This window comes from Anabrus simplex, chromosome 1 (assembly GCF_040414725.1).
Source record: "Anabrus simplex isolate iqAnaSimp1 chromosome 1, ASM4041472v1, whole genome shotgun sequence".
NCBI classification, from domain to species: Eukaryota; Metazoa; Arthropoda; class Insecta; order Orthoptera; family Tettigoniidae; genus Anabrus; species Anabrus simplex.
Genome location: NC_090265.1, coordinates 912,255,541 through 912,281,129, shown reverse-complemented (window position 1 = coordinate 912,281,129; position 25,589 = coordinate 912,255,541). Strand labels below are relative to the sequence as shown.

The 25,589-nt window shown below is 38.1% G+C and overlaps 1 protein-coding gene across 1 annotated transcript in view; it reads left to right on the top strand.

The window, feature by feature from the left end:
- The window catches only part of LOC136874726 (protein FAM91A1), an 86,702-nt gene that overhangs the window by 50,870 nt on the left and 10,243 nt on the right, over positions 1 to 25,589 (top strand). The window contains exons 10-11 of the mRNA XM_067148393.2: positions 1,080 to 1,228; positions 25,493 to 25,568. Coding sequence (XP_067004494.2) covers positions 1,080 to 1,228; positions 25,493 to 25,568 — 225 coding nt within the window. The remainder of the gene's footprint in view (positions 1 to 1,079; positions 1,229 to 25,492; positions 25,569 to 25,589) is intronic.

Sequence of the window (25,589 nt, the reverse complement as noted above, 5' to 3'; positions counted from 1 at the left end):
GTTTTAATTTAGCTCTAGTTAGTACCAGTACAAGCATAACCCTAATTTAAATCTATTTTTAAGTTTGCGTGCTCTCTCTCTCTCACACACACACAAATTTAAGCCATATACCTGTGGCGTGAATTCCTCCTGGAATCCCATAAAACTATAAGGGTGCTTGTTATTGTATCAGTCAAGAGCTTTTCATTATTTAGCTTAATTTTAATTTTTGATAGTTTCATTTTACAAATAAAAAGTATTTATATGTTCCTCCTTTTCAATACAAAACAACCATCTATATTAGATGGGATGATATCTATACATGTTTTTGCCTAATCTAAAGGCCATCCTCAGTAGAATTTCAATTATTACATTATAGAAAAAAATTAAAAATACTGATGAAGTAGAATTAAAACACAATGATTATGATTGACAAAGTAAAATCTTGTTGAGGTAAAAAATCATCTCATCTGAATAATCGTGTGATTGACATAAATCTTGCTGATTCTTTTAAAAAAAGTGAGACACTGTATTGTGCAGCATAGTGAGACCGTCAGTAATGGGATTAATAAGTGTGCGTCATTTGTTAAAAGGCTGTCGTCTCAAGCGGTACGACACTAAGCTTGTGTATAGCTTACAGCGTGTAAGCTATAGGCAAGCTTAGTGTCAATGTGACATGAGACCGACAAGGTCGTCCCGCTTGAGACAACAGCCTTTTAACAAATGATGCACACTTATTAATCCAGTTATTGATGGTCTCACTATGTTGTGCAACACAGTGTCTCATTTTTTTTTTTATTCAGATAAGAGGATTTTTTACCTCAACATGTTTTCACTTTGTCAATCATGATCATTGTGTTTTAATTCCACTTCATCAGTATTTTTAATTTGTTTGTATAATGTAATAATTGAATGTGTACTGAGGATGACCTTTAGATAAGGCCAAAACATGTATAGATATCATCCCATCTAATATTGATGATTGTTTTGAATTGAAAAGGAGGATCGTATAAATACTTTTTATTTGTAAAGTGATAACCGTCAATACGGAATGAGATTTATAACATGCAATGGTTTTAATAGTTTCCTCTCATTGGCAGGCACTCGGGTGAGGCAGTTGCCACAATTGTTCCAGAACTATGATAAGCTGCTAGTAACCACTTGGGGTCATGATCCTGGTGTCTTACCAGTGGCCAACATCATTTTCACCCTTAATGATGCCCTCTGCCACTCTGCTGTTCTTGTTCAGGTACCTATACTCAATGTAAATCTTCAAATACCTTTATAAACTATAGTTTTATGTTTATTCACTGCATATTGATCAATCACTATTTGAATGGTAGAGAAGTACCATGTCTTAAACTATTTTTAAGCAGTAAGTATTTCTGCTGTAATCTTCATTAGCTTAGAGACTAGGGTGTGCAACATACTTTCCATTGGGAATCATTTCGAAAGATTGAGAATAAAGGCAAGTAACCTGTCAAGGAAAAGTGGAAAGGAAGACATCTACTGCATAATAATAATAATAATAATAATAATAATAATAATAATAATAATAATAATAATAATAATAATAATCGTATGGCCTCAGTACCGTGTGCAGACATTTCAATTTGACGCCATCTGGCTGTCTGCTCGTCAATTTTGACCTTCCGTTTTACTCTAGGCCCCCACTAGGTGGAAGACCGAGTAAACCGAAACTCTCTTGGGCGTCTATGGCTGAGATTTAATGAATTTTGTCGGGTAAACACCAAATGTGTCACCAGAGATCTTTTACATGCCGACATCGTACGACATGGAGTGTCGAATGGACTTTTTTCCGCCCTTCAAAATCCGACTACCTCTGCCGGGTTTGAACCCGCTATCTTGGGATCCGGAGGCCGACACTCTACCGCTGATCCACAGAGGCAGCTATCTACTGCATAATTTGACTAGACTCAACCTAATCTTAAGTACTGGTGCTTGTATTAAAATTGTTTACTATATTGCCTAAATCAATTCACCAAGTATTTCATGATGTAGATGTTACAGAAAATTATAATTTAAAAAAGTATCGTACATGTTAACACAATTGATATTCCTACTAGCTATTATACCAGTTTATATTCCTGCTATCTATTGTACCTGTCTTTAATAGGTTGACCATGTCAGTGGTTTCAGGTAAATGCAGAAAAGCAATTTGATTCACAGCTGGAGTGAAAGTATGAATATGGTGGTTCACTTGTAAAAGGATAGGCTTTGTAAACGTGCAAGAGGTGTAGAAAATGTGAAATACGTTGTGGGTGCCACTGGGTAACTTGAAGATGTTTGTTCTATTAGTGAAAGAGATATCTTTCTATTGAAGAGCCTTGATATAAACAATGTTTTGTGTCTTATTGCCTGGTGCTTGTATGAGAAAAGTGTTAGAGAACCAGACTCGAGAGTAAGCATTGTACCAAAATAGTTTCACCCCTTCCAGTACCTGTTAAAATATGGGCCTCAATGATATTCCTGTGTAATATCCTTACTCTTAGGCTAGTACTGTTCCAAAATGTCAGTGCGTTGAGGTTCCTCAAAATCATTATTATCACTCCTGTTATTAACGTAATTTCATGTGCTGGCAGGCCAGGTGCAGTAATAGAATTGAAGAACTCAACTGGGTAATGAACCACACCGTTATCATTCATATTCGAATTAACCAACGTATATTTTCTTTCTTAACCCAGAATTTGCACCATGATTTTCCCATTATTTTTGCGACTTATTACCGATAACGTTTTGGAGCCAATATGGCTTATTCACAATGCCACTTAATTCAAGCACCGAGAATATTGTGAATGTCTTGAAAAATACCATCAGTTAAGTTCTCCTGAGACTGAACAATGTTTGCCAATGACTCAGAAATTGTAATAAACTCAATAACTTGATTCTTATTTTCACCACAGACATAGAAATGCAACATCTAATTCTTCTATGTAGGCTTTACTAAACTTTTACTTTTTGAAGTTCCATTGTCATTACTATTCCTCACAAAGTCCTACAACTTTTCTTTTTGTAAAGTTACTGGCAGTTTGTATAGTATTCCTATGATCTGCCGCCAACTTACTAGCAGTTGACTCTCCCTTCTTGATTTTTTGCTCTGCAACATTTGCTTTATTGATAAAACAGTACAGTATTTTAACCATTTTCCGCCATGACAAGACTACACTGAAAACTGTACAGACTGATGAACAACAGAAATTTTTAATTTTCACAGAGACACTAGACTGATGACAAAGGACATGGTGCTCTGTAGTCACATTGGGCACTATTGCTATCTCAGAAGCTACGTTTCTTAACAACTCAACTTAGTGAAAGGCTCGTTCATAAGCAGAAAAATAACATTCACTGTATTTATTTATGTGATTTTTAAAAATATCTTTTTAGGATACACAAATAACCTGCAAATCAGATAACCAACACATAAATAACCAGGAGCTTACTGTATTATCACCAGAACCCTGTATCATACCATTTCCAATTTTCAGTTGTACAGTAGGCCTACTTCATTGAATTCCTCTTCTCCCTGACCATCATGTTGTATGCACATTTGGTTATGAGAAAAAAACCTCCCAATCGATGGACATAAGTCCACCTATGTACATAAAAACCAGAACACCTTGAAAGACTAGAGATAGGAAGTTCATACAGTATTCACAGGACATGTGCATTAGTATATTCTGAAGAAATGATTAGCATTTGAACCATGTCGGCCCTCAGGTTCAAGGTCCACATCGATATCTCGGCGCACCACCACCGACTGGTAAAATGTGTCTGCGGCTCTTGTTGTTGCTATAAACCGAAGGTAATGGATCAGTGTGACTTGAGCATACATGCAGGATGCCTCGCAGACGTATGCGAGAACCGTGCTGTCAAATGAGTGAGTTTGAAAGAGGGCGCATTATTGGGATGAGAGAACGTGATGCATCAATCCGGGAAATTGCTGCTTGTGTGGAACGAAGTGTATCGGCAGTGCAACGGGTGTATACAGAATGGTAACAGTGGAACAGCGTAACACATTGTACACTATCAGGAGTGACAGTCCGTCGCCGTTTATTACAGTCTGGGTTACCGGCGCGTTGTTCACTTCTCTGCCTACCTTTGACTAATATGCATAAACATGCTAGACTGCAATGGTGTATGGAACAACGTCACTGGGGACAAGAATGGGAGCAGATAGTGTTTTCAGACGAATCCAGGTTCTGTTTGTTTGAAACTGATAGCCACATTTTGGTTTGCCGCCGTCAGGGGACAGGCATCACATTGATTGCATTCGCACAAGACATAAAGCACCCACTCAAGGCCTTATGGTGTGGGGTGCTATTGGATACAACCACAAATCACAGTTGGTGTATGTCCAGGGCACTGTGACCAGTTTGACCTACGTGAATGACACCCTGCAACCTATTGCCATACCCTTTCTGCATGACACCCCAGACGCCATATTTCAGCAGGACAATGCGTGACCACATGTTGCTGCATGAACACGTGCCGTCTTGTTGTCACAGCATGTCAGCTTGTATCCCTGTCCCGCCCGATCACCGGACTTGTCACCAATCGAAAATGTGTGAGATATGGTGAAACAACAGGTGCGGCGCTGTGACCCAGTGCCAACCACCAAAGTTGAACTGTGGAACCAGGTGAATGCAGCATGGGTGGCTATATCCCAGGACACCATTCGCGCCTTATACATAGAGCCCTGCACGGATGCAGATATCTGCGGATGTCCGCGAAGTTAGTGTTTTGGCGGATACAAACTGTATGCCAGTACGGAAAATTTTGCTGGTTATTTCTAAATAATGAAGTTTATTGATTTTCACTCAAGCATCCTCTTCTTTTTGCTTGTGGTTAGGCGAGCCTTGACATTGATATGGGAGGATGGTGATATATAAATAGCCTTGAGACCATAAAGCCGTAAATCTGACCTAACCCTAACTGGCTCCTGCCTGCAATTAGTGGAACTAAGTAGCACAGGTTCCAAAAGAAAACCGCCCAATATGTTGGTAATTGTCGCAAGGTGAAATCCCTCATAAACCTGCGACTGTAGGGGGTCTGGTCCCAGGTATCAGGCTATTGTAATATGTTAACAGATCTATCCATTTCAATACCTTTGGTGTAATTAGTTCAATATTTACAATATCCGCGGATGTGGGTGTGGATGAAGGAAGTGCGGATGCGGAGCAGGTGCGGATAATATTTTGTATATCCGCGCAAGGCTCTACTTATACTCGTCAATGCCATCACGTATGGAACAAGTTATCAGTGCCCATGGAGGACCCAGTGCCTACTAGGCAACAGGACACATGCTGAACCTAGGTGACTGAAATGCTAATCGTTTCTGCAGAACACACTAATGAACATGTCCTGTGAATATGAACTTCCCATCTCTAGTTTTTCAAGGTGTTCTGTTTTTTATGAACATGAGTGTAGAATTTCTTCAGTGAAGCTTGCATTGCATCCACTCTCATTCCCACCTGCTACAGCTGTTAATATCTAATGTAAGTCTCCCACATCTGCAGCTCCTCTTCGCCGAACAGAGGCTGTTCCATTCGGCAAGATTATTCCCCTAGATGGCGTGTCATGACACGTCCTCTCACGGGCCGCTTTGAGACGACAATACATTTAAGTATGGTAGCCTTTCTACTACAGTAAAATTTAATGTTTTTACTTTACAATTGTATGAGGCGAGGAAGATTCAAATTTACTATTTCTCCTCCCTTTATTGCAAAGGATTCCTTGGCAGAATAAGATTAAGAATGTTAGGATGTAGGAAATTAATAAAGAACTAGCAAATGTACCCGTGCTTTGCTACGGTATTATGTCTCTTAGCTCTATCCCAGAAACAAAACGGGGAGGACCCTGTACTTTGTTTCCGATGTAAGGTGCACATTGGGGAAATTTTTATGATAATGGCAGGCCACATTTCCCACTGCCATTCACAATCAAGTTCAGGAGTTTCTACAATAATGGCAGGCTTACTTGCCAACTGTCATTCACAATAGAGATGGATAGTTTTCATTATAATGACAGGCCCAATTTCTTAATGCCAGTCACAATTGAACTGGAGAGATTTTATTATAATCAAGAAATGCTGCGCTATCTAAAGTATAGGGAATCGAAATAAGACAGTAGGACCAAAGTTGAAGTCCTCCTCAAATTGAGCAGTGATTTTATAATCTACTTTGTGAAATAACTTACCATTTAGAAAGCACGTACCACGAAACGAAGGTCTGCACCGTTATATATATTGCCTGCATATTTCACTATTTTCTGGGGCGTAAAAGTAATATATTTGAATAACCTGGAATTTTCCCTCATAGGAAAGAGAATCCAGTGACCAAGCGAAATTATGTACATAACAAAAGTGGTTTAATATGAAGCGACGTTTCATATATAGTCCACGGATATTATAGAAAATCAATTGTATGAGAGAAAATGAAAGAAAACTGTTGTTGTTTCCCTATAAACCATAATTCTATTCAGTTATTCTTAAATCATATGCATATTTAAATCTTCCCCTGGATGAGTATACTGTATTTTCTTGCGTAATTAACACCCTTGCATAATTTACGCACCCCAATATTTTTGGGTCCAAAGTGGAGAAAAATGTTCGCATATTTGAGGCATCCACTTCTTCGAACATTTATCACGCAGTTCTGGATGCGTTTTGAAATAAAGTTGTCAACTACTCAGGTAGCAGCCTTCCTATTGCAAAACCGAGCATTCCAAATACCGGGCAACGTGCTGTTATCAGCCAGTAGGAAATACCACTGCACTAGTTCAGTGAGAGAATCAGTGCAGAAGTGACTAGTGGCCCTCTTTTCCAGTCTGGTACAAATGCATTTTGCGAGTGTTTCGAGTACGGAACATGCATTTTCTCTGATCTCAAAATTGTTCGTTAATCCACAGTGAGCAAGTATTCAACTAATACTGCGTCATATAAACTCACTGTGATCAGTTACGCCGGAACATACAGGAATAGGGCAGTGGGCCGCAAGTATTCAGTTGCAAAATGCAACGTGCGCTACCGCGGTAACAGAGAATTGCACATCAAGCGACCAACAAGTCTTGCAAAACTTATCGCGGACCAAAAAGTGGCAAGTTTCCGAAAGTAGGGGAGGACCCTATGTGATTTCATTATGCAACATTGGATATGCCGTTTCTCACAAAATGCTGTATTTTAAAGGATGAGAAATAGCTGCTGCACATGGAATTAGTGTCTCGGATTTGAAGGTTAGCGAAGGCTTGATGATTAATTTTATGAAGAGAAATGCACTTTCTCTTTGAAGAACACCATTATGCCACAAAATTCCGAATGATTTCAACCAAAAAGTAATTGATTTTCATCGCTTTGTGATTAAGAAGCGTAAAATGAAGGAACCACAGGTCAGACGCCAATCAGTTTCCATATTCCACAAAGTCGATTCATGAGCCTGGAAGACATCAGGAATGTCAACATCCGGACACTGGTATCCTCTATAGGAGCACTAGGGCTGGACTAGGCAAACCCGTTTAAGGGACACAAAGGGTCTTCACAGACCTACGTGTGGAGCCCTGAGAAGGCAGGGTTCACCTATTCTTTATCTATCTATATATCTATCTATCTATCTATCTATCTATCTATCTATCTATCTATCTATCTATCTATCCACAAAGTCGATCAATCTATAAGAAAGGGATATCGAGTGTTATCGTACGTGCTACTTGAAGCGAAAAAAGAACAATATACTGCAATGCTTGCTGTAACAGGTGCTGGCAGAAAGCTTTCACCTTATGTTGTTCAAAAACAAAAACCAATGCCTAAAGTAAAATTTCCAGGAGGGATCCACATTCGTATCCAAGAACAAGGGTGGATAGACACGTCACTTGTACAAGATTGGATACGAACAGTTTGGGGAAATATAGCAGGGGTCCCTCCTTCGACGCCCAACCTTTCTTGTGTTGGACAGTTTTCTGTTTTTTGCTGGCATGTCATTATTATGTACTTACATGAATCGTATTTTTATTAGTACACGCTTATTTCACTTCAGGTTGTATTGTCAGCTCGTAACGTAAAGAATATTTTCCAGTGTCGGTACTTCAGACACACATGTCCAACTTACCTGATGAACCCTATTTGACTTCTCAGAAAAAAAATCTCATGCCGGAATTTCACGCCAAATGACGATTAACCGCAAATGAGTTGAGCCAATTGCGTGTATATTATATTTGATGTGTCATTTAAATGTAAATGAATTATAAATTTTCTTTCAAATATCTGAATTCCTCGAATAATTTATGCATCCAATGTTTTTGCCTGCCTTTTTCATCATAAAGGTGCATTAATTACGCGAGAAAATAGGTACTCTATATATGAAATTTGGTCGAGATCTATCCAGCCGTTTAGCCTTGATTGTGTAACAGATGGACAAACAGACACGAAAGTTAAAAACCACTGATGGTCATGAGTTGACCTAAATCGGATAAATATCTGAAAAATACGCAAAACAAATTAAATTACAGACAGCGGACTCTCTACAACTTTTATATAGATAAGCATGGGCACGTTTATAAGTGTAGACCTTCATTGCTTTGAATTGGTACATCATATCAACAAATGAATTCCGCCGTCTGATGCCTCTTCTGGTGTTCTACATGGTTAGTCGTATGACATTTTCTCATATGTCATATATTTATGGGATAGATTGAGTTAGAGCTGGGCTGAGTGGCTCAGACGGTTGAGGCGCTGGTCTTCTGACCCCAACTTGGCAGGTTCGATCCTGGCTCAGTCCGGTGGTATTTGAAGGTGCTCAGATATGTCAGCCTCGTATCGGTAGATTTACTGGCACATAAAAGAACTCCTGCGGGACTAAATTCCAGCACCTCGGCATCTCCAAGAACCGTTAAAGTAGTTAGTGGGATGTAAAGCAAATAACATTAATTAACATTATTAGATTGAGTTAGAAACATTAAATGGGGTGAAATTTGGATACAGTTTTCACACATTACTTTATTTTTCGGATACATACTGTATGTGGCAGCTGAAATCATAAAACATACCTGCCAACTCTCCTGATTTAGGCGGGAGACTCCCGATTTTCGACAGTTTTTTTCGCCTCCTGATTATTCTATTATTTCTCCCGGTTTTAGTTTATTTTTTGGTGAACTTCAAACATTTGTTTTCAAATCCCGCCATTTCGACTCTGTGCGCCAGTGTCCAGAAGTCCTTCGCTCATTGGCAGCTTTCAAATCAAATATTGACGTTTATTAATACAAGAATTGTGCGCAAATGTGTGATGTTTATTGAATCTTGTATGCCGTGACACGTATATCGATTGTAAATCTCTCGTTCTCGCGTGCTATGTTCGTGTTCCTTCATATCAGTCTAGTCGATTCTAGAGACTAGTCACTAGATTTGGAGTCTGTTTTAGTAATTTATTGACAGAATTTTAAAGATAGCGACTAGTGACTTTGCTAGAGATTTTAGGAGCCATTTGGAGAAGATTCTGGCAAATTTTATTTTATTACTTGATAAAAATAGCATTGCGCTTCGCATAATTGCACGGGTACATGATGCAATGTATTAATCTATGCATTTGCTAAGCAATGACATCTAAGCGCATGACTGATTCACACATGTGGAGCATGAGTTCATACTATTTTCAGAAGTCTTATCAGAGAAAAATCATCTCACTCACATACTTCCTGTGAGAGGATAGAGATGTGTAATTTTTAGCCTTGTAGCCTCATATAGCAACAGTCGGGTTTTGAGACAGTAAAAGTTATAATATATACCATAGTACTCGTGTATTGTGCACGGCATGTGAAATAAGCAGTTTTGACCAATTGTATCTCCTGACTTTTCCTGATTTTCATATCAACATCTCCCGATTTTTGGTTTTGTAAAGTTGGCAGGTATGATAAAATTAGGCTAACATATGACCACTGATCGTGTCAAAGTGCGCACCAAATTTGATGATTGTATCTTTCCTATAAGTGTGCCAAATATTAAGATATACGTTTTTTTTTTAAAGTACAAAATTAACTTAAAATTGAGAAATGCAGCTCTATCTAATGTACAAGGGATTGACATACAAAAATATGTCATAGGACCAAAGTTGTAGATCTCTCCAAATTGAAAACCGATTGTACTATCGGTTTTGTGATACGGCTTATCGTTTAGCCACCAATTGACCTGAAACGAAGGTCTGCACCATCATTGAAATTGCCTCCATATTTCGATATGTTCCGGGGCCAAAAAGTTATATATTTGAATGGCTTGGAATTTTTTCTGAAAGGAAATAGTGTCCAGGTTTCTGGATTAATACTCGCATACATACGGAGTAATTAAGGAAGAAAGTATTACAGTAAAGAAAGTTGAAATTAATAGAAAATAGGATTATAACTGAAGACAGCCAGATAGGAGAACTACAACTTTATTTATAGAGATAGATAAGCATGAGCATGTTTATAAGTACACACTGAATTTCCTATAATGTGCCAAACAATAAAATATATTTGTCAAAAAGTACAAAATTAACTTAAAATTGAGAAATGCAACTCTATCTAACATACAAAATACAACAATATGTCATAGGACCAAATTTGTAGATCTCTCCAAATTGAAAACCAATTGTGCTATCTGTTTTGTGATATGACTTGACTGTTTAGCCACCAATTAAACCGAAACAAAGGTCTGCACTGTCATTAAAATTGCCTGTCCAACATTTCGTACGTTTCCAAATGCATATCTTAGATTTTCCGTGTTCACGAGAAAAAAAATAATTGCCATGACTTATGACTCGAAATACACATTGCCTAAGCAGAGGAGTAATATTACAGATGTATGTACAGATGTAATATTACAGATGTAGTGATATAGTGAAAAGATTATATCGTGCTTATTTTGAAATTGAACTTGGAGACCAAAGTAAAGCTTGGAAGAATTTCATCATTGGATCAACAGCAGAGGACTGTCACTATCTTTTGGAGTACATATGGTTTGGAGAGAGCAGTCAAACCATAGTAATGACTGCTACTTCTGTTTGTGTAATGTGAAGGGGTACATATTCTAAATTTAGAAAGCAAATCATTTATCAGTCAGCCATTTTACCCGTGCCCCATGTGCCTGATGTGCCAATTCCTGTGTGGATGAGTACAACCATGGTCTGATTAAATGGAAATCAAAGTTTTCTGAAAACCTAACAGACGACGACTTCGACAATGCTGTTAATGACTTTGTCCAATTCTTAGCTTCGGTATCACATATTCTTCCCGGGCCGAAACACCCCACTCAGAAATATTATTTACTGAGAAGAAAAGGCCAGCTTAACTCTGCCCAACGTTCATATAGGACCTCTTCAAACCCTGAAATATCAACGAAAAGGGGAAGAGAGAAGAGAAAAAGGAAGTACGTGTATGAATTAACTCAGTTCTACTATTAAAATTAGCGGCAAAAAGCCATACGCAGCGTGTTTACAAACGAACGACCAATTTGCAGGCTGAAAGAAGAAGTATTGCACACATACTTTTCAGACATATTTTCTAGGCCAAACAACCACAAAAGACCAGAATATCCTAAAAAAGGCACCGAGAGTGAACTCGTGGAGACTAACGACATATACAATCTGGTCATATCTACGTAAAGAAGACATTGTTCAGGCAACACAGAAAATCAAGATAGACACTGCAAACGGTCCTGACCATGTAATCATCCGGGGGCTATTAAAAACAGCAAGATTTCAGAGATAATCGCAATCATCGCCACTAGAATGCTAACAACAGGGTTAGTACCATCAACTTTCAAGAAAGCCATACAATTCTGGTTCATAAAGGAGGTGATGTAAATGATCCCAGAAACAGACGTCCAATTACTATATGCTCAGTTATTAGACGAGTCATCGAGAAAGTTCTTGACAAACAGCTTCAGAACTACATTGTGTTTCACCAGTACTCCTGGTACTAACATAAATACTTCAATTTTGGAAGCCGTTTTACAGCACACTAGGCAAGAAAAGAACGTTGCATGCATTATATTTCTGAACATTCTAAAAGCTTACGATAACGTCGGACATGCGCACCTCCAGAGCACATTGGAGTCTGTCGGAGTGCCCCATAAACTGACGAGGCTGCTAATTGCTCTACAAGATGGAAATGTTACACAGATACAGACCCGAAAACAGGGAACAAAACCCATCAAAATTAATCGCGGTGTGCTTCAAGGTGTCACCACATTATTTAACATCGTTACCAATAATATTGTGGAATAGCTATTTGAAGATTCTTTAGCAGGGAATTACGGTGCTCGATTGCAAACGAGCAGCCTAACATCACTATAAAGTGTTTTGCCAACGATACGGTAATATTTGGGAAAAACACTGAACCTGCTGCCGAACTAGGCAGGATCACCATAGAAAGATTTAAGAAACTCAGCCTGGACACCAGCACTTCAAAATCAGCTTGTCTTTCTATCAAGAAAGGTCAGCTAACGGAGGAGAACATCATCATAAATGACGACTGTGAAATTAAATCACAGTGCAACGGAAGTGCAATTTGTTACTTAGGTGTGAACATCATTAATGAACTTAAACTGGATCCATAAGCCATACTTTACAAGACGCGAAACAAGATTGACACCCTTGTTAGCTCACCATTGTTGCAATCCGACCAGAAATTTTCAATATTAAATAGTTCAATATCACCTACTCTTATTTACCCACTCCAAGTTACTCCCCTAAACAAGATCCCTCAAACTTTTCTATCAGATGCGGATAAAATATTAAAGAGTGGAACTAAAGAATTATTAAAACTATCAGCAGACGTTCCAGATCACGTGGTGTACACCGAAAGGAAGTATAAAAGCCTCGGTTTGTTTTGCGCCACTTGGAAAGCCAAACTACAGCATATTAACATCTATAATAAATGAACGCTTGTAAATAACAGCTACATTAATGCAACTAGGAACTTGAAGCTAGAACGTACAATTCGTTTGCAAGATCTAGACATAGAAATGAATGATCAAGTTATGTCCAAAAGCCGTCATCTTCCCAATGTAAGGAAGATCCGACAGATACTACGAGACAGAGAAGTTCAGTCATGGGCGAAGCTGCCGCACAAAGGAACAGATGTTGGACTCTTGTAGGAATACACGCCAGGGAGCAAATGGATAAGGGATCACTGAGGCTTATCCTGTGCGGAATGGAGAGAGGCCATCAAGATGACAGCGAATGTGTGCGCCATCATACAATACGACACATGATCGCGACCTCGCTGAGGGATCACAGTTTCACGGTGCATGAAGAGGTTTCTGGCCTAGCTACCGATGGGAGTAACAGGCGTATCGACATGATAGCCTTTCAACCAGATAGCAAGCAAGGATAATCTTAGATCCCACAATACGCTTCGAGTCACACGTTGACCAGGCTGAAGAGGTGGACGCCGAGAAGAAGTCTATTTACCAGCCAACCGTGAACTACTATAAAGACTTATTTCACCTGGACAATATTTCCGTTCATGGACTCATGATCGGAGCTCGAGACACAATCCCTAAATTTATTTTACAGCTATGGGATTCTCTCGGTCTCAACCGGACACGACTTCACTACATCGCTATTGCTGCAATACGAGGTTCAATAACCATACTCGCAATCATCTGTATATCATTTGAAGAACCATACATCATGCCACACTCCAGATTCATTCCAAATTTATTCCTCCTGCCGGGCAGAGTGGCTCAGACGGTTGAGGCGCTGGTTTTCTGACCCCAACTTGGCAGGTTTGATCCTGGCTCAATCCGGTGGTATTTGAAGGTGCTCAAATATATCAGCCTCGTGTGGGTAGATTTACTGGCACGTAAAAGAACTCCTGCGGGACTAAATTCCAGCACCTCGGCGTCTCCGAAAACCGTAAAAGTACTTAGTGGGATGTAAAGCAAATAACACTAATTTATTCCTGAGCCTTGTGATGGTTATTTCTATCTGGCACACTAGCAAACTCACCAGTAACTTAGAAGACAAAATACTATGTAGTCGACATACTTTGCCCTTGTGGCAGCCTCCTCATGGGGGAAGTTGTATTAATAAAAAAAGACCTACATATGAAATAAATATAGTCAGTTTTAGTACTCATATCACGTCATCCGTTTTCATCTCATTAATTCCTCTGATGAGGTTGGTGTCAGGAAGGGCATATGGTCGTCAAAACTCGCTACGAAGATTTGTCTCACTTCATATTAAACCCTGCACAAAGGAACAGATGTTGGACTCTTGTAGGAATACACGCCAGGGAGCAAATGGATAAGGGATCACTGAGGCTTATCCTGTGCGGAATGGAGAGAGGCCATCAAGATGACAGCGAATGTGTGCGCCATCATACAATACACTCACAGGCTACCAGGAGTGAGTTTTTTCTTGATAATTTTGAATTCTTAATTTTAAGTTATTTTGTTTCTAACTTTTCTCTTAATACATTTACATAATTTACACTTATGTTACATAACTGATACCTTCAATTGAAATCAGTGGTGTAGAAAATATTTTTCTCAAAATCATGAAAGGAATAGTAAAATTGATAATAAAATTGACAATAACATAATTATTCTCTATATGTGATCAAGTTTGTATCCTTTACAACACACTGACTTGATTTTACAATAGTTTCACCTATCAAAATATCTTTAGGGTATCGTACTGACCCAGACACTCGAGTTTTTCATCGTGTTCAATATCCGTATCCTTTCCAGTATAAACAATAAAATCAAGGATAAACTCAGTATCACAGTCGCAAAGTATAAACATCTTTATACCAAACCTGTGGCACTTTGAGGGAGTGTATTGTTTCCATTTTAGGTGACCTTTCCAAGCAACTAGGCTCTCATCAGTACAGATATTTTGAACAGGACAGAATATAGATAGAATTTCTCTCTGAAATAGTTTATTATAGGCCTAATTTTGTAAAGTGTGTCTCCTGGGGGTTGTAGATTGTTTTCAGAAAAGTGAAGCAGCCTTAGAATGAGGGAGAAATTGTCGAGAGAGGTCACTTTATTGAACATCAGAGTTTCGATCATTTTATTTGATGGTCAATAGTCTTTCATCCTGTTTTTCTTCATATGGCCCACCAACAAAACAGTTGCCTGTTTTGTTATGCCTTGCCACTTATGTAACTTCGACTTTTCCTTTTTCGTCTGTATTTTCTGTAACAAATGAGTAATACTTGTTCATTTCTGACACTATGAATTTCATAATATTAGATCAAAAACTTCTTTGAAAATCGACACTTCAAGTCTTGAATTATTGTCATTATCATTCAAATGAAGATTACCACTAACCCCTGAATTTGAAGAATCAAAATAAGCAGAAAGTGTAGGAAGAAACCTGCGTACAGAACTCCACTTTCTTCCATCGGTTTGAACAGCTGATGGTTTTGCCTTCTTTGCGACAGCGGGGCTCTGCACTTTGTCCTCAATTTCTGTGTTATTGTCTTCTGAGGAATAGCCAATTTCACTCTCATCTCAGTATCACTATCATTAATATCAATTTCATCATCAGACTCCTCGTTAGTCAAAATATTATTTATATCTTGCGGAGCAAGTTCGCATCCTCGATTCGATCCCACCATTACCACGTGTATTTGCTTACTATTGGAGAGTATTTGTTTCTATGGAAATCAGAGATTAGGGAAATAAAAATAATGTGTATTGTCTAGGAATGCAATGCACTCACAGAACATACGAGATGTGATAAAATACAGAATAAAGTTCGCTGAACACGTCAAACATCCCCCAACTTTGTTCTGAAAACCCACCAGTATGATGTCAGGAAACAATTTCAGACATTCAACATGAAACGTGAATAGCCTGCGGTACTGTTTAGGCGCAAACTTCGAAAATGTAAATAGACGGTAGTAGTCCCGTGGGCCACGCGCAACACTGCCGTAAATAGACGGCAGTACTGGTCATTGAGTTAATGGCCAGTAATTTGTCTCTGTCAGTTGAGTAGTAGGCCTGCCACACAGTAAACCTGATCACTGCTTTCATATGAATGATCGTCTTGCGCTGCCAACTTCCCTCTTACCGGCGTGTTGTCATTCCAAGTGACGTCATCTTCACTGCCATCTTGTCAGCCATGCACTCCAGTCGAGAGGATTCGAGGTCCTGGCTTTTTCAATCTTTTAAAAATAATTTTGTTCCTGACTATAGATTCCAAACAATGTGAATCTATTCCCAGATGGTTTCTGGAGATGGTCTCTGATATTCCCAGTTGCTGTATATGTAGCAGAAGTCACTCCTTCCGAATAAAGCCGTGCTGTTGAAAGCGTGCCAAACCACCAGCTGATAACTAGCGTATGTTACAAGTGCAAGTTGTACTTCCTAATATAATACATACCATAATTACTGGAAGCATTCTTTTGATAACTGCTGCTGTTGAAAGCCATATCCTTATTTTGAAGTATATTTCATGCTTGTTCTCTACATTTATCACATCAGGATTTACCTAAACAGATGTAAATGAGATAAGAGAGACTGTGTTGTTTAGGTTAGGTATGCTATCTCCCGGATAGTGCCAAAAGTTCCACGGCAGAAAGAATAAAAATAAATAACAGGAAAGTTTGCCGCATTTATGAATATCTGCAGGTGAGACGGTGATGCGCTTTATTATAATGTTTCATTTCAATGTTCGTTGTCTCCATTTCTTTATTAATACATTACTACATGCATTACAAAATTACTATACTTTGTAATGTCTGTTATAATTGGAGTCCAACTCTGTTACAGACATGTGTCATAAATAAATAAATAAATAAATAAATAAATAAATAAATAAATATTAAACGGTCCTAGTATGTTCTGTGTGGCATCTCCGAAATTCGTTAAAAGTGGGGACATAAAATCAATATTATTATTTGTTAGGTTCGTTGGCGAGTAAAACAATCGTTATAATTAGATAGATTTTTTATCACGTTTTAAACTTATTTCTCTCCAAAAAATACCTGTATTGGCCCAAGTTACAAGATATTAAACGATCACTTTGTTAATGATCTCGCCTGCTATATTAATAGCAACAACAGTGAGTATTTCTCAACTAAAACTCCTTTCTTCATCCCAGGGTGGTGCAGCTCTGTGGCAGTACAGTACCGGGAATCAAACTCAGGCTCCCGAGAATGGCAGCTAATTGTGCTGACCATTACGCTGGCGGACATTAACTACAAAATACAGACTTAGCACATGACTGATGTATGCTTGCAATGCGCGGGTCAGACACAAAACTATTCATCTATTGTGTAACGTCATCAGAGCTGCAGTAGGCCTACGCTACATAGGCGGACATTTCTCAACTACGAAACACAGATGTGCTGCATGACTTCCACGTGTATTTTCATTGCATGGGTCATACGGAGTAAACTACTCACAAATTTGTGTGATGTCATCAGAGCTGCAATAAGACTTGTACCCGCTTCAAAGCAGAATAGTTGTTCTTTTCTGACGAATTACGTTGGGGGTGTCTTGTGTACGAGATTTAGTTTTTCATTTTCTTCATCTCAAAAAGTGGGTTGGGAGGGGGGGTAATACACAATAATACACAAGTAAATATGGTAGACTGAAGAAGCAAACCATTATAAATTAGCCGAGTCAAAACTGAAAAGAGATGGCTTGAGATATAACAAAATGAGCTACAGTGAACTCAACTGGCAAGTTTGTGGTGATTTTAAAGTTCTTACCATGCTCATGGTTCAACAATCTGGTTTTATCGAATTTCCATGCTTGTTTTGTCTGTGGGATAGCAGAGCATGAGTTGATCACCAGACTACAAAAGACTGGCCACCTTGAGAAAATTTCCAAGTCAGTACAAAAATGTTCTACGCCAAAGCCTTGGGAGTCCTGTGAGTGTGCTGCCACCTTTCCAAGTTAGTCTTGACTTAATGAAACAATTTGTAAAGGCTGTAAATAAGGAAGGAGACTTTCAAGTACAACTGTGAGAAATTTCCTCTGCTATCTGAAGCAAAATTAAAAGGAAGTTAGTCCTTATATAAGAAACCTGATGTCTGATGCAGCACTTAAAAACACTGCAGTTGAAAAGTGGAAAGCAGTCTGGATACCTTTCTGTGAAATTGTTTCAAAAATTGATTGGTAACAACAAGGATCCTTATTACCAAAACATTGTGGCTAACATGCTTGAAACATACAAGGAACTTGGTTGTAACATGAGTATCAAAATTCATTTTCTGTTTTCTCACCTAGAGTATTTCCTTGAAAATCTAGGAATTTCTTTGGTAAAAAGCAAGGCGAATGATTTTTCATGAATCTCAGGAGTTTAAAAGGAAATACCAGGGATGCTGCAGCATCAGTATGCTTACTGATTATTATCGGATGTTAAAGCATGAAATACCTGAAGACAGACATAAAAGAAAGATAAGCAGGAGAATTTTCTAAACTAAAAAGCAAGTGTTGTCATTTTCTATACATTGTGCTAATTTATACACCCAGTAGTGAAGTAAATAAGACAAAATAAAGCAAAAACACACTAGTGACATGTATGAACAACCATGCACATAATTTCAGCAAGTTGTGTTTTTTAAATATTGTTTTTAAATTTGAAATATGAAAGTGAAATGATAAAGTTTGTGATGAAATTCACATAATTATATAAGACATTAAAAGCCATTTTTAAAAAAAGGAAAAGAAAAAACTTGATTTAATAAAAGTAAATGGATTGAAAATTTGGATTCAGCACATTGACATTATATAAAATTACATTATTTACTTTAGGCAATAAACACAAAGCTGAAATTTGCAGGCTAGTGTTATTTATAGTGTAGATTTTAGTGCCTTTTCCTCTGACCTGAAATACTGATTTTCATTCAGTTCTGTTCGTTTTCTCGTGTTGCACTTGCATACAGTCAGACATAATGAAAATTAAAAAATTGAATTTCCTTCTTATTCTGGACATGATCGACACATATTTTTTTAATTCTGACTAAAGTACTGTCAAAACTCTTTATTTTATTTGTCTAGATAAATCTGAATTTCTTAGTGATTAACCTTTACAAATACCGGGCGAGTTGGCCGTGCGCGTAGAGGCGTGCGGCTGTGAGCTTGCATCCGGGAGATAGTAGGTTCGAATCCCACTATCGGCAGCCCTGAAAATGGTTTTCCGTGGTTTCCCATTTTCACACCAGGCAAATGCTGGGGCTGTACCTTAATCAAGGCCACGGCCGCTTCCTTCCAACTCCTAGGCCTTTCCTATCCCATCGTCGCCATAAGACCTATCTGTGTCGATGCGACGTAAAGCCCCTAGCAAAAAAAAAAAAAAAAAAAAACCTTTACAAATTAACTACAGTGCAGTTGGTCTCTAAATGAGTTGTACATGAGGATATCCAAACTAGCGGATCTCCTTTATATTCTCTGTTCGATGTAATACTGTGCATCAGTATATTTCTTATCACCAACAACGATGACTGGTTTTAGCATACCACATTTTCTTGAAAATGGCTCACTAGGATATGTCCTGCTACAGTTATAAGCTTTTACCTCTTTTCTCAAGGTAATTTCAAGTACAATGTTAAGTTTGGAGATCGTTGTCATCTTTAATTCCTGTGTTGACATCAACATTTTTGCTGAAATCAGATCCAGTTTTAATTCTGCATTTGGGCCAATGTCCTATAAACAACAAGCATCATCATCGTCGGATCTGCATTTAGCATTGTCAGTGCATAGCCTACATAAACTTTTCAGGATATTGAACTGTTTCCAGGATTCTTCTCTTAAACCGCTATCAGAAGCCTTGGCAAAATCTGCGTATGGAATGTAAACATCTTTTTTAAACTACCAGTATTTTCAGATAATTTACTTCATTTTATACACCTTATTAGGCATGAAGCTTGATGATCTCCAATGATTTTTGGACATATAATTGTAATCACTTAAAAATTAATTTTGAAAGATTTTTATAAGATGAATCAAGGAAAGCTGTAGTGCTTGCAGTCAAATGTATCTCCTTATCTATATAAATAAAATCGTAATGACCGTGTGTCTGTACACTGACTTTTTTGGCAAAGTTTTTCTTCAGTTATCCATTTCAGGTGTAATAATGACCATCTGAATATTTTTAAGCTTTGGTGTTTGTTTGTCTGAGTACTTATAACTTGAAAACTACTGGATATATTTCTAGCAAACTTCATATTTAGAATCAACGTGTCCTTGGGTAGGTTTTAGGGCCAATATTGTTTCTAAAACCCTGAATTGACTGGGGGTTTATACAAAACCAAAACCTTGATTTTGCACTCCCCTAAAATATACACAACCAAACATAATGGAAATCTACCTGCCTTAATGGAAATCAATTTCTAAAACTTTTTTTTCATGTGCATCATTTCAATATGAGGATTAATAAGGGAGATATCATTAACGTACCGTTTTTCAGTCTTAAGTTCGCACAGACTTTTTCAGCTTGTTTTGTCGATTTGTCTGTTCCTCCGTTTGTTGAGTTCTTATAACTGGGAAACTACTCTATATATTTTCACCAAACTTTATATCTGTCCATGGGTAGGTATTAGGGCCAATATTATTTCTAAATTCCGGATTGGTTTGGGAGTTTATAGGAAGTCAGAATAGTGATTTTACCCTCCCACAAAATATACATGGCCAAACTTAATGGAAAACTACCGGCCTTAATGGAAATCAATTTCTAAAAATGTTTTTTCTCATGTGCACCTTTTTAATAGGAGGATAACTAGGGAGCTATTATTAATGGACTGTTTTACAGGTTGCCATGTCATTTCATGTTGGGTTAAATGGTTTAACTAAAGAGCCATTTTACTCTTTTCGATAGAACAGATTAGTTTTATGAGTCTTCAGCCAGTGCCACTCCTGGTTTCAGATGAACAACAATATGTAACCAAGAAATAGGAAGAATTATGCACAACTTCCGACCAGGAACTGTATCGTTCAATAAAATCTGTGATCTACCCCATTCTGTCTCCACTTTGTTCAGCTTTATCATACTTCACGTTACTGCCACGTGCTTTCGTAGAAGAATATCGGTTGTTGTTGTTGTTATTATTATTATTATTATTATTATTATTATTATTATTATTAGCATATGGTAACGTACACAAAATAATACAAAGATTAAATATACATGAACAGTAAGTACAAAACATTATATATATAATTAGAAGATATACACATTATAACATTGAAAACAATCATGCAAGCAAAAGAGTTCAAAGAGTTAGATCTAAATTCTCTAGCCATTGAATGGCCTCAGCAGAAGCCACTACAAAGACCTGACTGGATCCAGCAAATGCCCTTCCAATGCATTCAGTGACAATATGGTCGTTAGTCTGCTTAACTGCACCATAGTCACAGGCTGGAGAAGATCTCATACCCCACTTAAACATCATTGATCCACATCTCCCGTGGTTAGTACAGACTCTGTTGAGGGATACCCATGTCTTGCAGGGCAAATCAAAGCCAGCTGGAAGATTCTTATAATTGAACAATGTCTGCCATTGAGTCGGAGCTATGCTGTTCCATTCTTGTTGCCAATCAGTGTTTGGATTGAAATTCCTCCTAACAAATTCCTATGCTGTTTGAATAGGAGGAGATCTTGATTTGAGGCGGCTGAATCTGACGTTAACATCTACATGGATGGGGAGATCAGGATTGGTTAATATCTTGTTGTATTCTCTAACCAATCTTCTAATTATAGGAGGTTCTGTGTGGCTGAACACTGGCAACCAGAAAAGAGGAGTAGATTGTACTGTGCCACTTATGACACGCACTGTTTCATTCAGGAACGTGTCCAACTTTTTAGCATGAGAGCTGTTGATCCAAACTGAAGAACAGTACTCAGCTGTGGTAAGCACCAGCGCCATAGCTGAAGTACGCAAAGTAGATGCAGAAGCTCCCCATGTGAAGCCAGCAAGTTTGTGGATATGTTGTTGCGTGACCTTAATTTGGCTGCTGGGTTGGTTAGATGTTTCCTGTATGATAGCGTTCGGTCGAGAGCAACTCCAAGATATTTGGGGTTGGCATTGTGAGGGAGAAGACTTCCATTAAGTGACACTTTCAAGGTGATATTCGCTTGCTGGTTATTTAAATGGAAGAAGCAGGTTTCCGTTTTACTAGGGCTTGGTTTCAAGCACCACTTTTTGAAGTATGTGCACAGAACATCCAGGTCTGCATTTAAAGTTCTCTCTATCACATTAGCATCCACATGCTGACTAATTATTGCCAGATCGTCGGCATAAGCAAATTGACAAGAGCTCGTTACAGGTACGTCTGCAATATACAGGTTAAACAGGAATGGAGAAAGAACAGATCCTTGAGGTAGACCATTGTTAAGTACCTTTATTTTGCTGTGATTTGTATGCATGAAGATGGATGGACCAACTGAGGGAAGACGTGGAGAGAAGAGGATGGAATTGGGAATCTGTCTTGGACAACGAAATGTTTTTGAATAGGCAACTTTGGAAGACGCTCGTTTTCAAACACCCTACCTGGCTCGCTGGAAGGGCAAACCGATGATGATGATGATGATGATGATGATGATGATGATGATGATGATGATGATGTATGCATGACTACCTGGATAATTCTATTTGAGAACATATTGTTAATCAGATGCGACATTTTAAAGAACTTATACACAATACTTTCTCTCCACACTGTATCGTATGCAGCTGTTAGATCAATAAACACTGCTCCACTCTTTAATTGCTTTTCAAAACGTGTCACAATATGTGTTGTCAGAGCAAGCACCTGATCTTCACAACTACGTTGAGGTCTAAAACCAGCTTGTTCGATTGGAATGATTTTAAAAATTAGAGGACTTATTCTATTGTAGATAAGCCGTTCCAAGAGCTTAAAGCAGACACTCATTAAGGCAATTGGTCTATAGCTTTCGACAGAATCCGTAGGTTTACCAGGTTTTAAGATAGCTAGTATCTTAGTTGGTTTAAACTCTGAAGGAAGTTGACTTGTTCAGAGTATGTTTGAGAAAAACTGCACTAACCAGTTCCTTATATTTTTTCCACAGTGCTTCAAAAATTCTGGATGTATACCATCAAAACCTGGGGATTTTCCATTTTTCAATTCATTTAGGGCAAGCAAAAGCTCTTGCTCAGTAAAAGGAGCAGAAATGTTGGAAGTGGTAGTGTACTGGTTTCTCAAATGAAACAGTTCATTTTTTATAAACCTTTTGTGTAATTTGTCTGCCTTGGATTTGGACAAACTGGCAATGCGACTGGCAGCATGATTAGGTGAAACCTCTGTTTCAGCTGGGGACTGTGAAGTATTCTTCCTAGCTTCTTTAGAAGGCTTCAAGCTTTTCTACTTGAATGTCTGAAGACCAGTGTATCCATGGTTTCCTTCCATCTGCTTCGTCTGGCTTCATCTAGTTTATGAAGGAGCTCGTCAGCTACATCTTTTTCACCACTCCTCTGGAAATCCTCATAAAGTACTTCACAAGCCTCATCCCAACCTGGAATAAAGTCCTTTCTCACTCCACAGGCAATATGTCTTTTAGCACATATAAGAATAGCTTTTACAAACCTAGAGTAGTTACTAACTTCAGGAGGAATCCATCGTATGGTACTGTCAAGATCAGCTGAATAGCTCTCCCAACTAGCTATACTAAAGTTCCAACGAGGGAGTGAAGAAGATCTTATAATAGGAATTTGCATTCCAATTTCCAGAAGGACAGGTCAATGTTGACTATGTGGAAAGTTCATAAGAACTTTCCAAAACACAGGTAAGCTGGATCCCTGATGACCATATGAAGCAAAGCACAAGTCAGGATTGATTTGTGAGTCCCATCTTCCTGACTTGAATGTACGTTTGTCTTTTGGATTGAAAATCAGTTGCATGTTACAAAGCTCTGCCCACTCTATAAGTTTTTCTCCACACTCATCACTATATCTATAACCCCACAGAGTATGATGACTATTGAAATCACTCAAATAGATGGATGGGTGAGTGTTTGAAGAACATTGTTAGGCCACTGAATTCCTGGAGGTTTATAAATATTATGATTGATACATCATTAACTTTTGTAATGATGTTGAAAATGCCTGCATCAGAATTAGCTGAGACTAAATAAGAGCAGGCGATGGAATTTCGAACAAAGGTTGCAGTTCCATAAGACTGATTATAAGTAGTTCCCAGTAACTTGTATCCAGGAATGTTTCCTCTTGAACGAAGCTGAGTGATCAGAGGCATGAGTTTCCTGAATGCATATTACCTCAACATTATTTTCCGATGCCAGTTTGGATCTACTGATTCCTTCAATGTTGATTTGAAGGCCTCTCAGAACAGTTAGCAAGGCAAGGGCTTTCCAGATTGGCTCTGAAAAGAGCTAGTATCATTCGTTTCGTGTACTATTAGCCAGGAGGTCACAAGTGATAGTCTGGCAACCAAAAGCTGACATTCAGTTCAGTACTGGCAACACAGTTACCTGTACCTATCCAGGGGCACCACGGGGAGGAATCAGCATAGGTTTAACATGCCTTATTAAATGTTTGAATACAGGCATGTAACTTTGCATAAATTCATGAAGGAATCATGAAATCGATTACCAATTCCCGTGCAAAGAACGGGTACATACGCTAGTTGTAATATGTAAACTACAACAGGCTCCTTCCAAATACTAGGCATGGTTTAAGAATTGCATATATCTTTAATTAAGTCATTTGCTCTTCTACTCTTCAAATTAGCTGTATACCTACATTTTATAGCTTTTCATACAGAATTCTATCCTGTCCGGATGCTTTATTATTCCTGAAGTCTACAATAATCAGAACTGTATTGTCATACATTATGGATCCCTTTGTGGTTATTCTCTCCTGATTATAATTTAAATATTACTCGCATGATCCAAGTTTATTTGAACTTCTTTAAGGTCCTATGTCGTATCATGTCTTATCCTTTTTAAATCCACTGGTTTAGTGTAACGAATAACTGTCTCCATGTTGGTTAGCCATGCAAGATTGGCCATTGTATGTAGGATTGATTACCAAGTTGTTGTTGTGTGCATTTTCATGAGAATTCTATTATAAAAATTAAGACCTTTCCCTTTTCAGTGAAACCATTTGGTACACTTCAAGTCATGCTGTTTGGATCCTTCAGAACCTGTCAGAACTACTGCATCTGCTGTATGTTCTAATTTGAAGAGTGGAAGAGTAACTGACTTAATTAAAGATATATGCAGAATCCTTATTGGAACAGCTTTCAGCTGGAAGTGTTAAATTGGGTGTTGTGTAATGCAGTAATGTAGGAAGCTACTTTCAGATTTGATTTGGTCATGTACTGCAACCAGGGGTATTGGGAAATGAACAGTAAAAATAATATTATTTTAAATATCAGAGTTATTTCAAGAATCAAGTGAGCAAAAGCAATATGTCATGGAGGTACAAGTACAAAGTCAATGTTTGTTGTTAATGAGAATATACTTTATGTCAGTCTCTTACACTTTTGTTTTTATTTACTTCATTGTTCATTTTGTTTTTGTTTGTTTTCCAGGCATACGGAGTTAACCGTGGATCTGAAACCACTCTGGTGCCATTTCCTTTTACTCCTCATTCTGATACAAGACAAGGTTAGTAGCAATAACAATTGT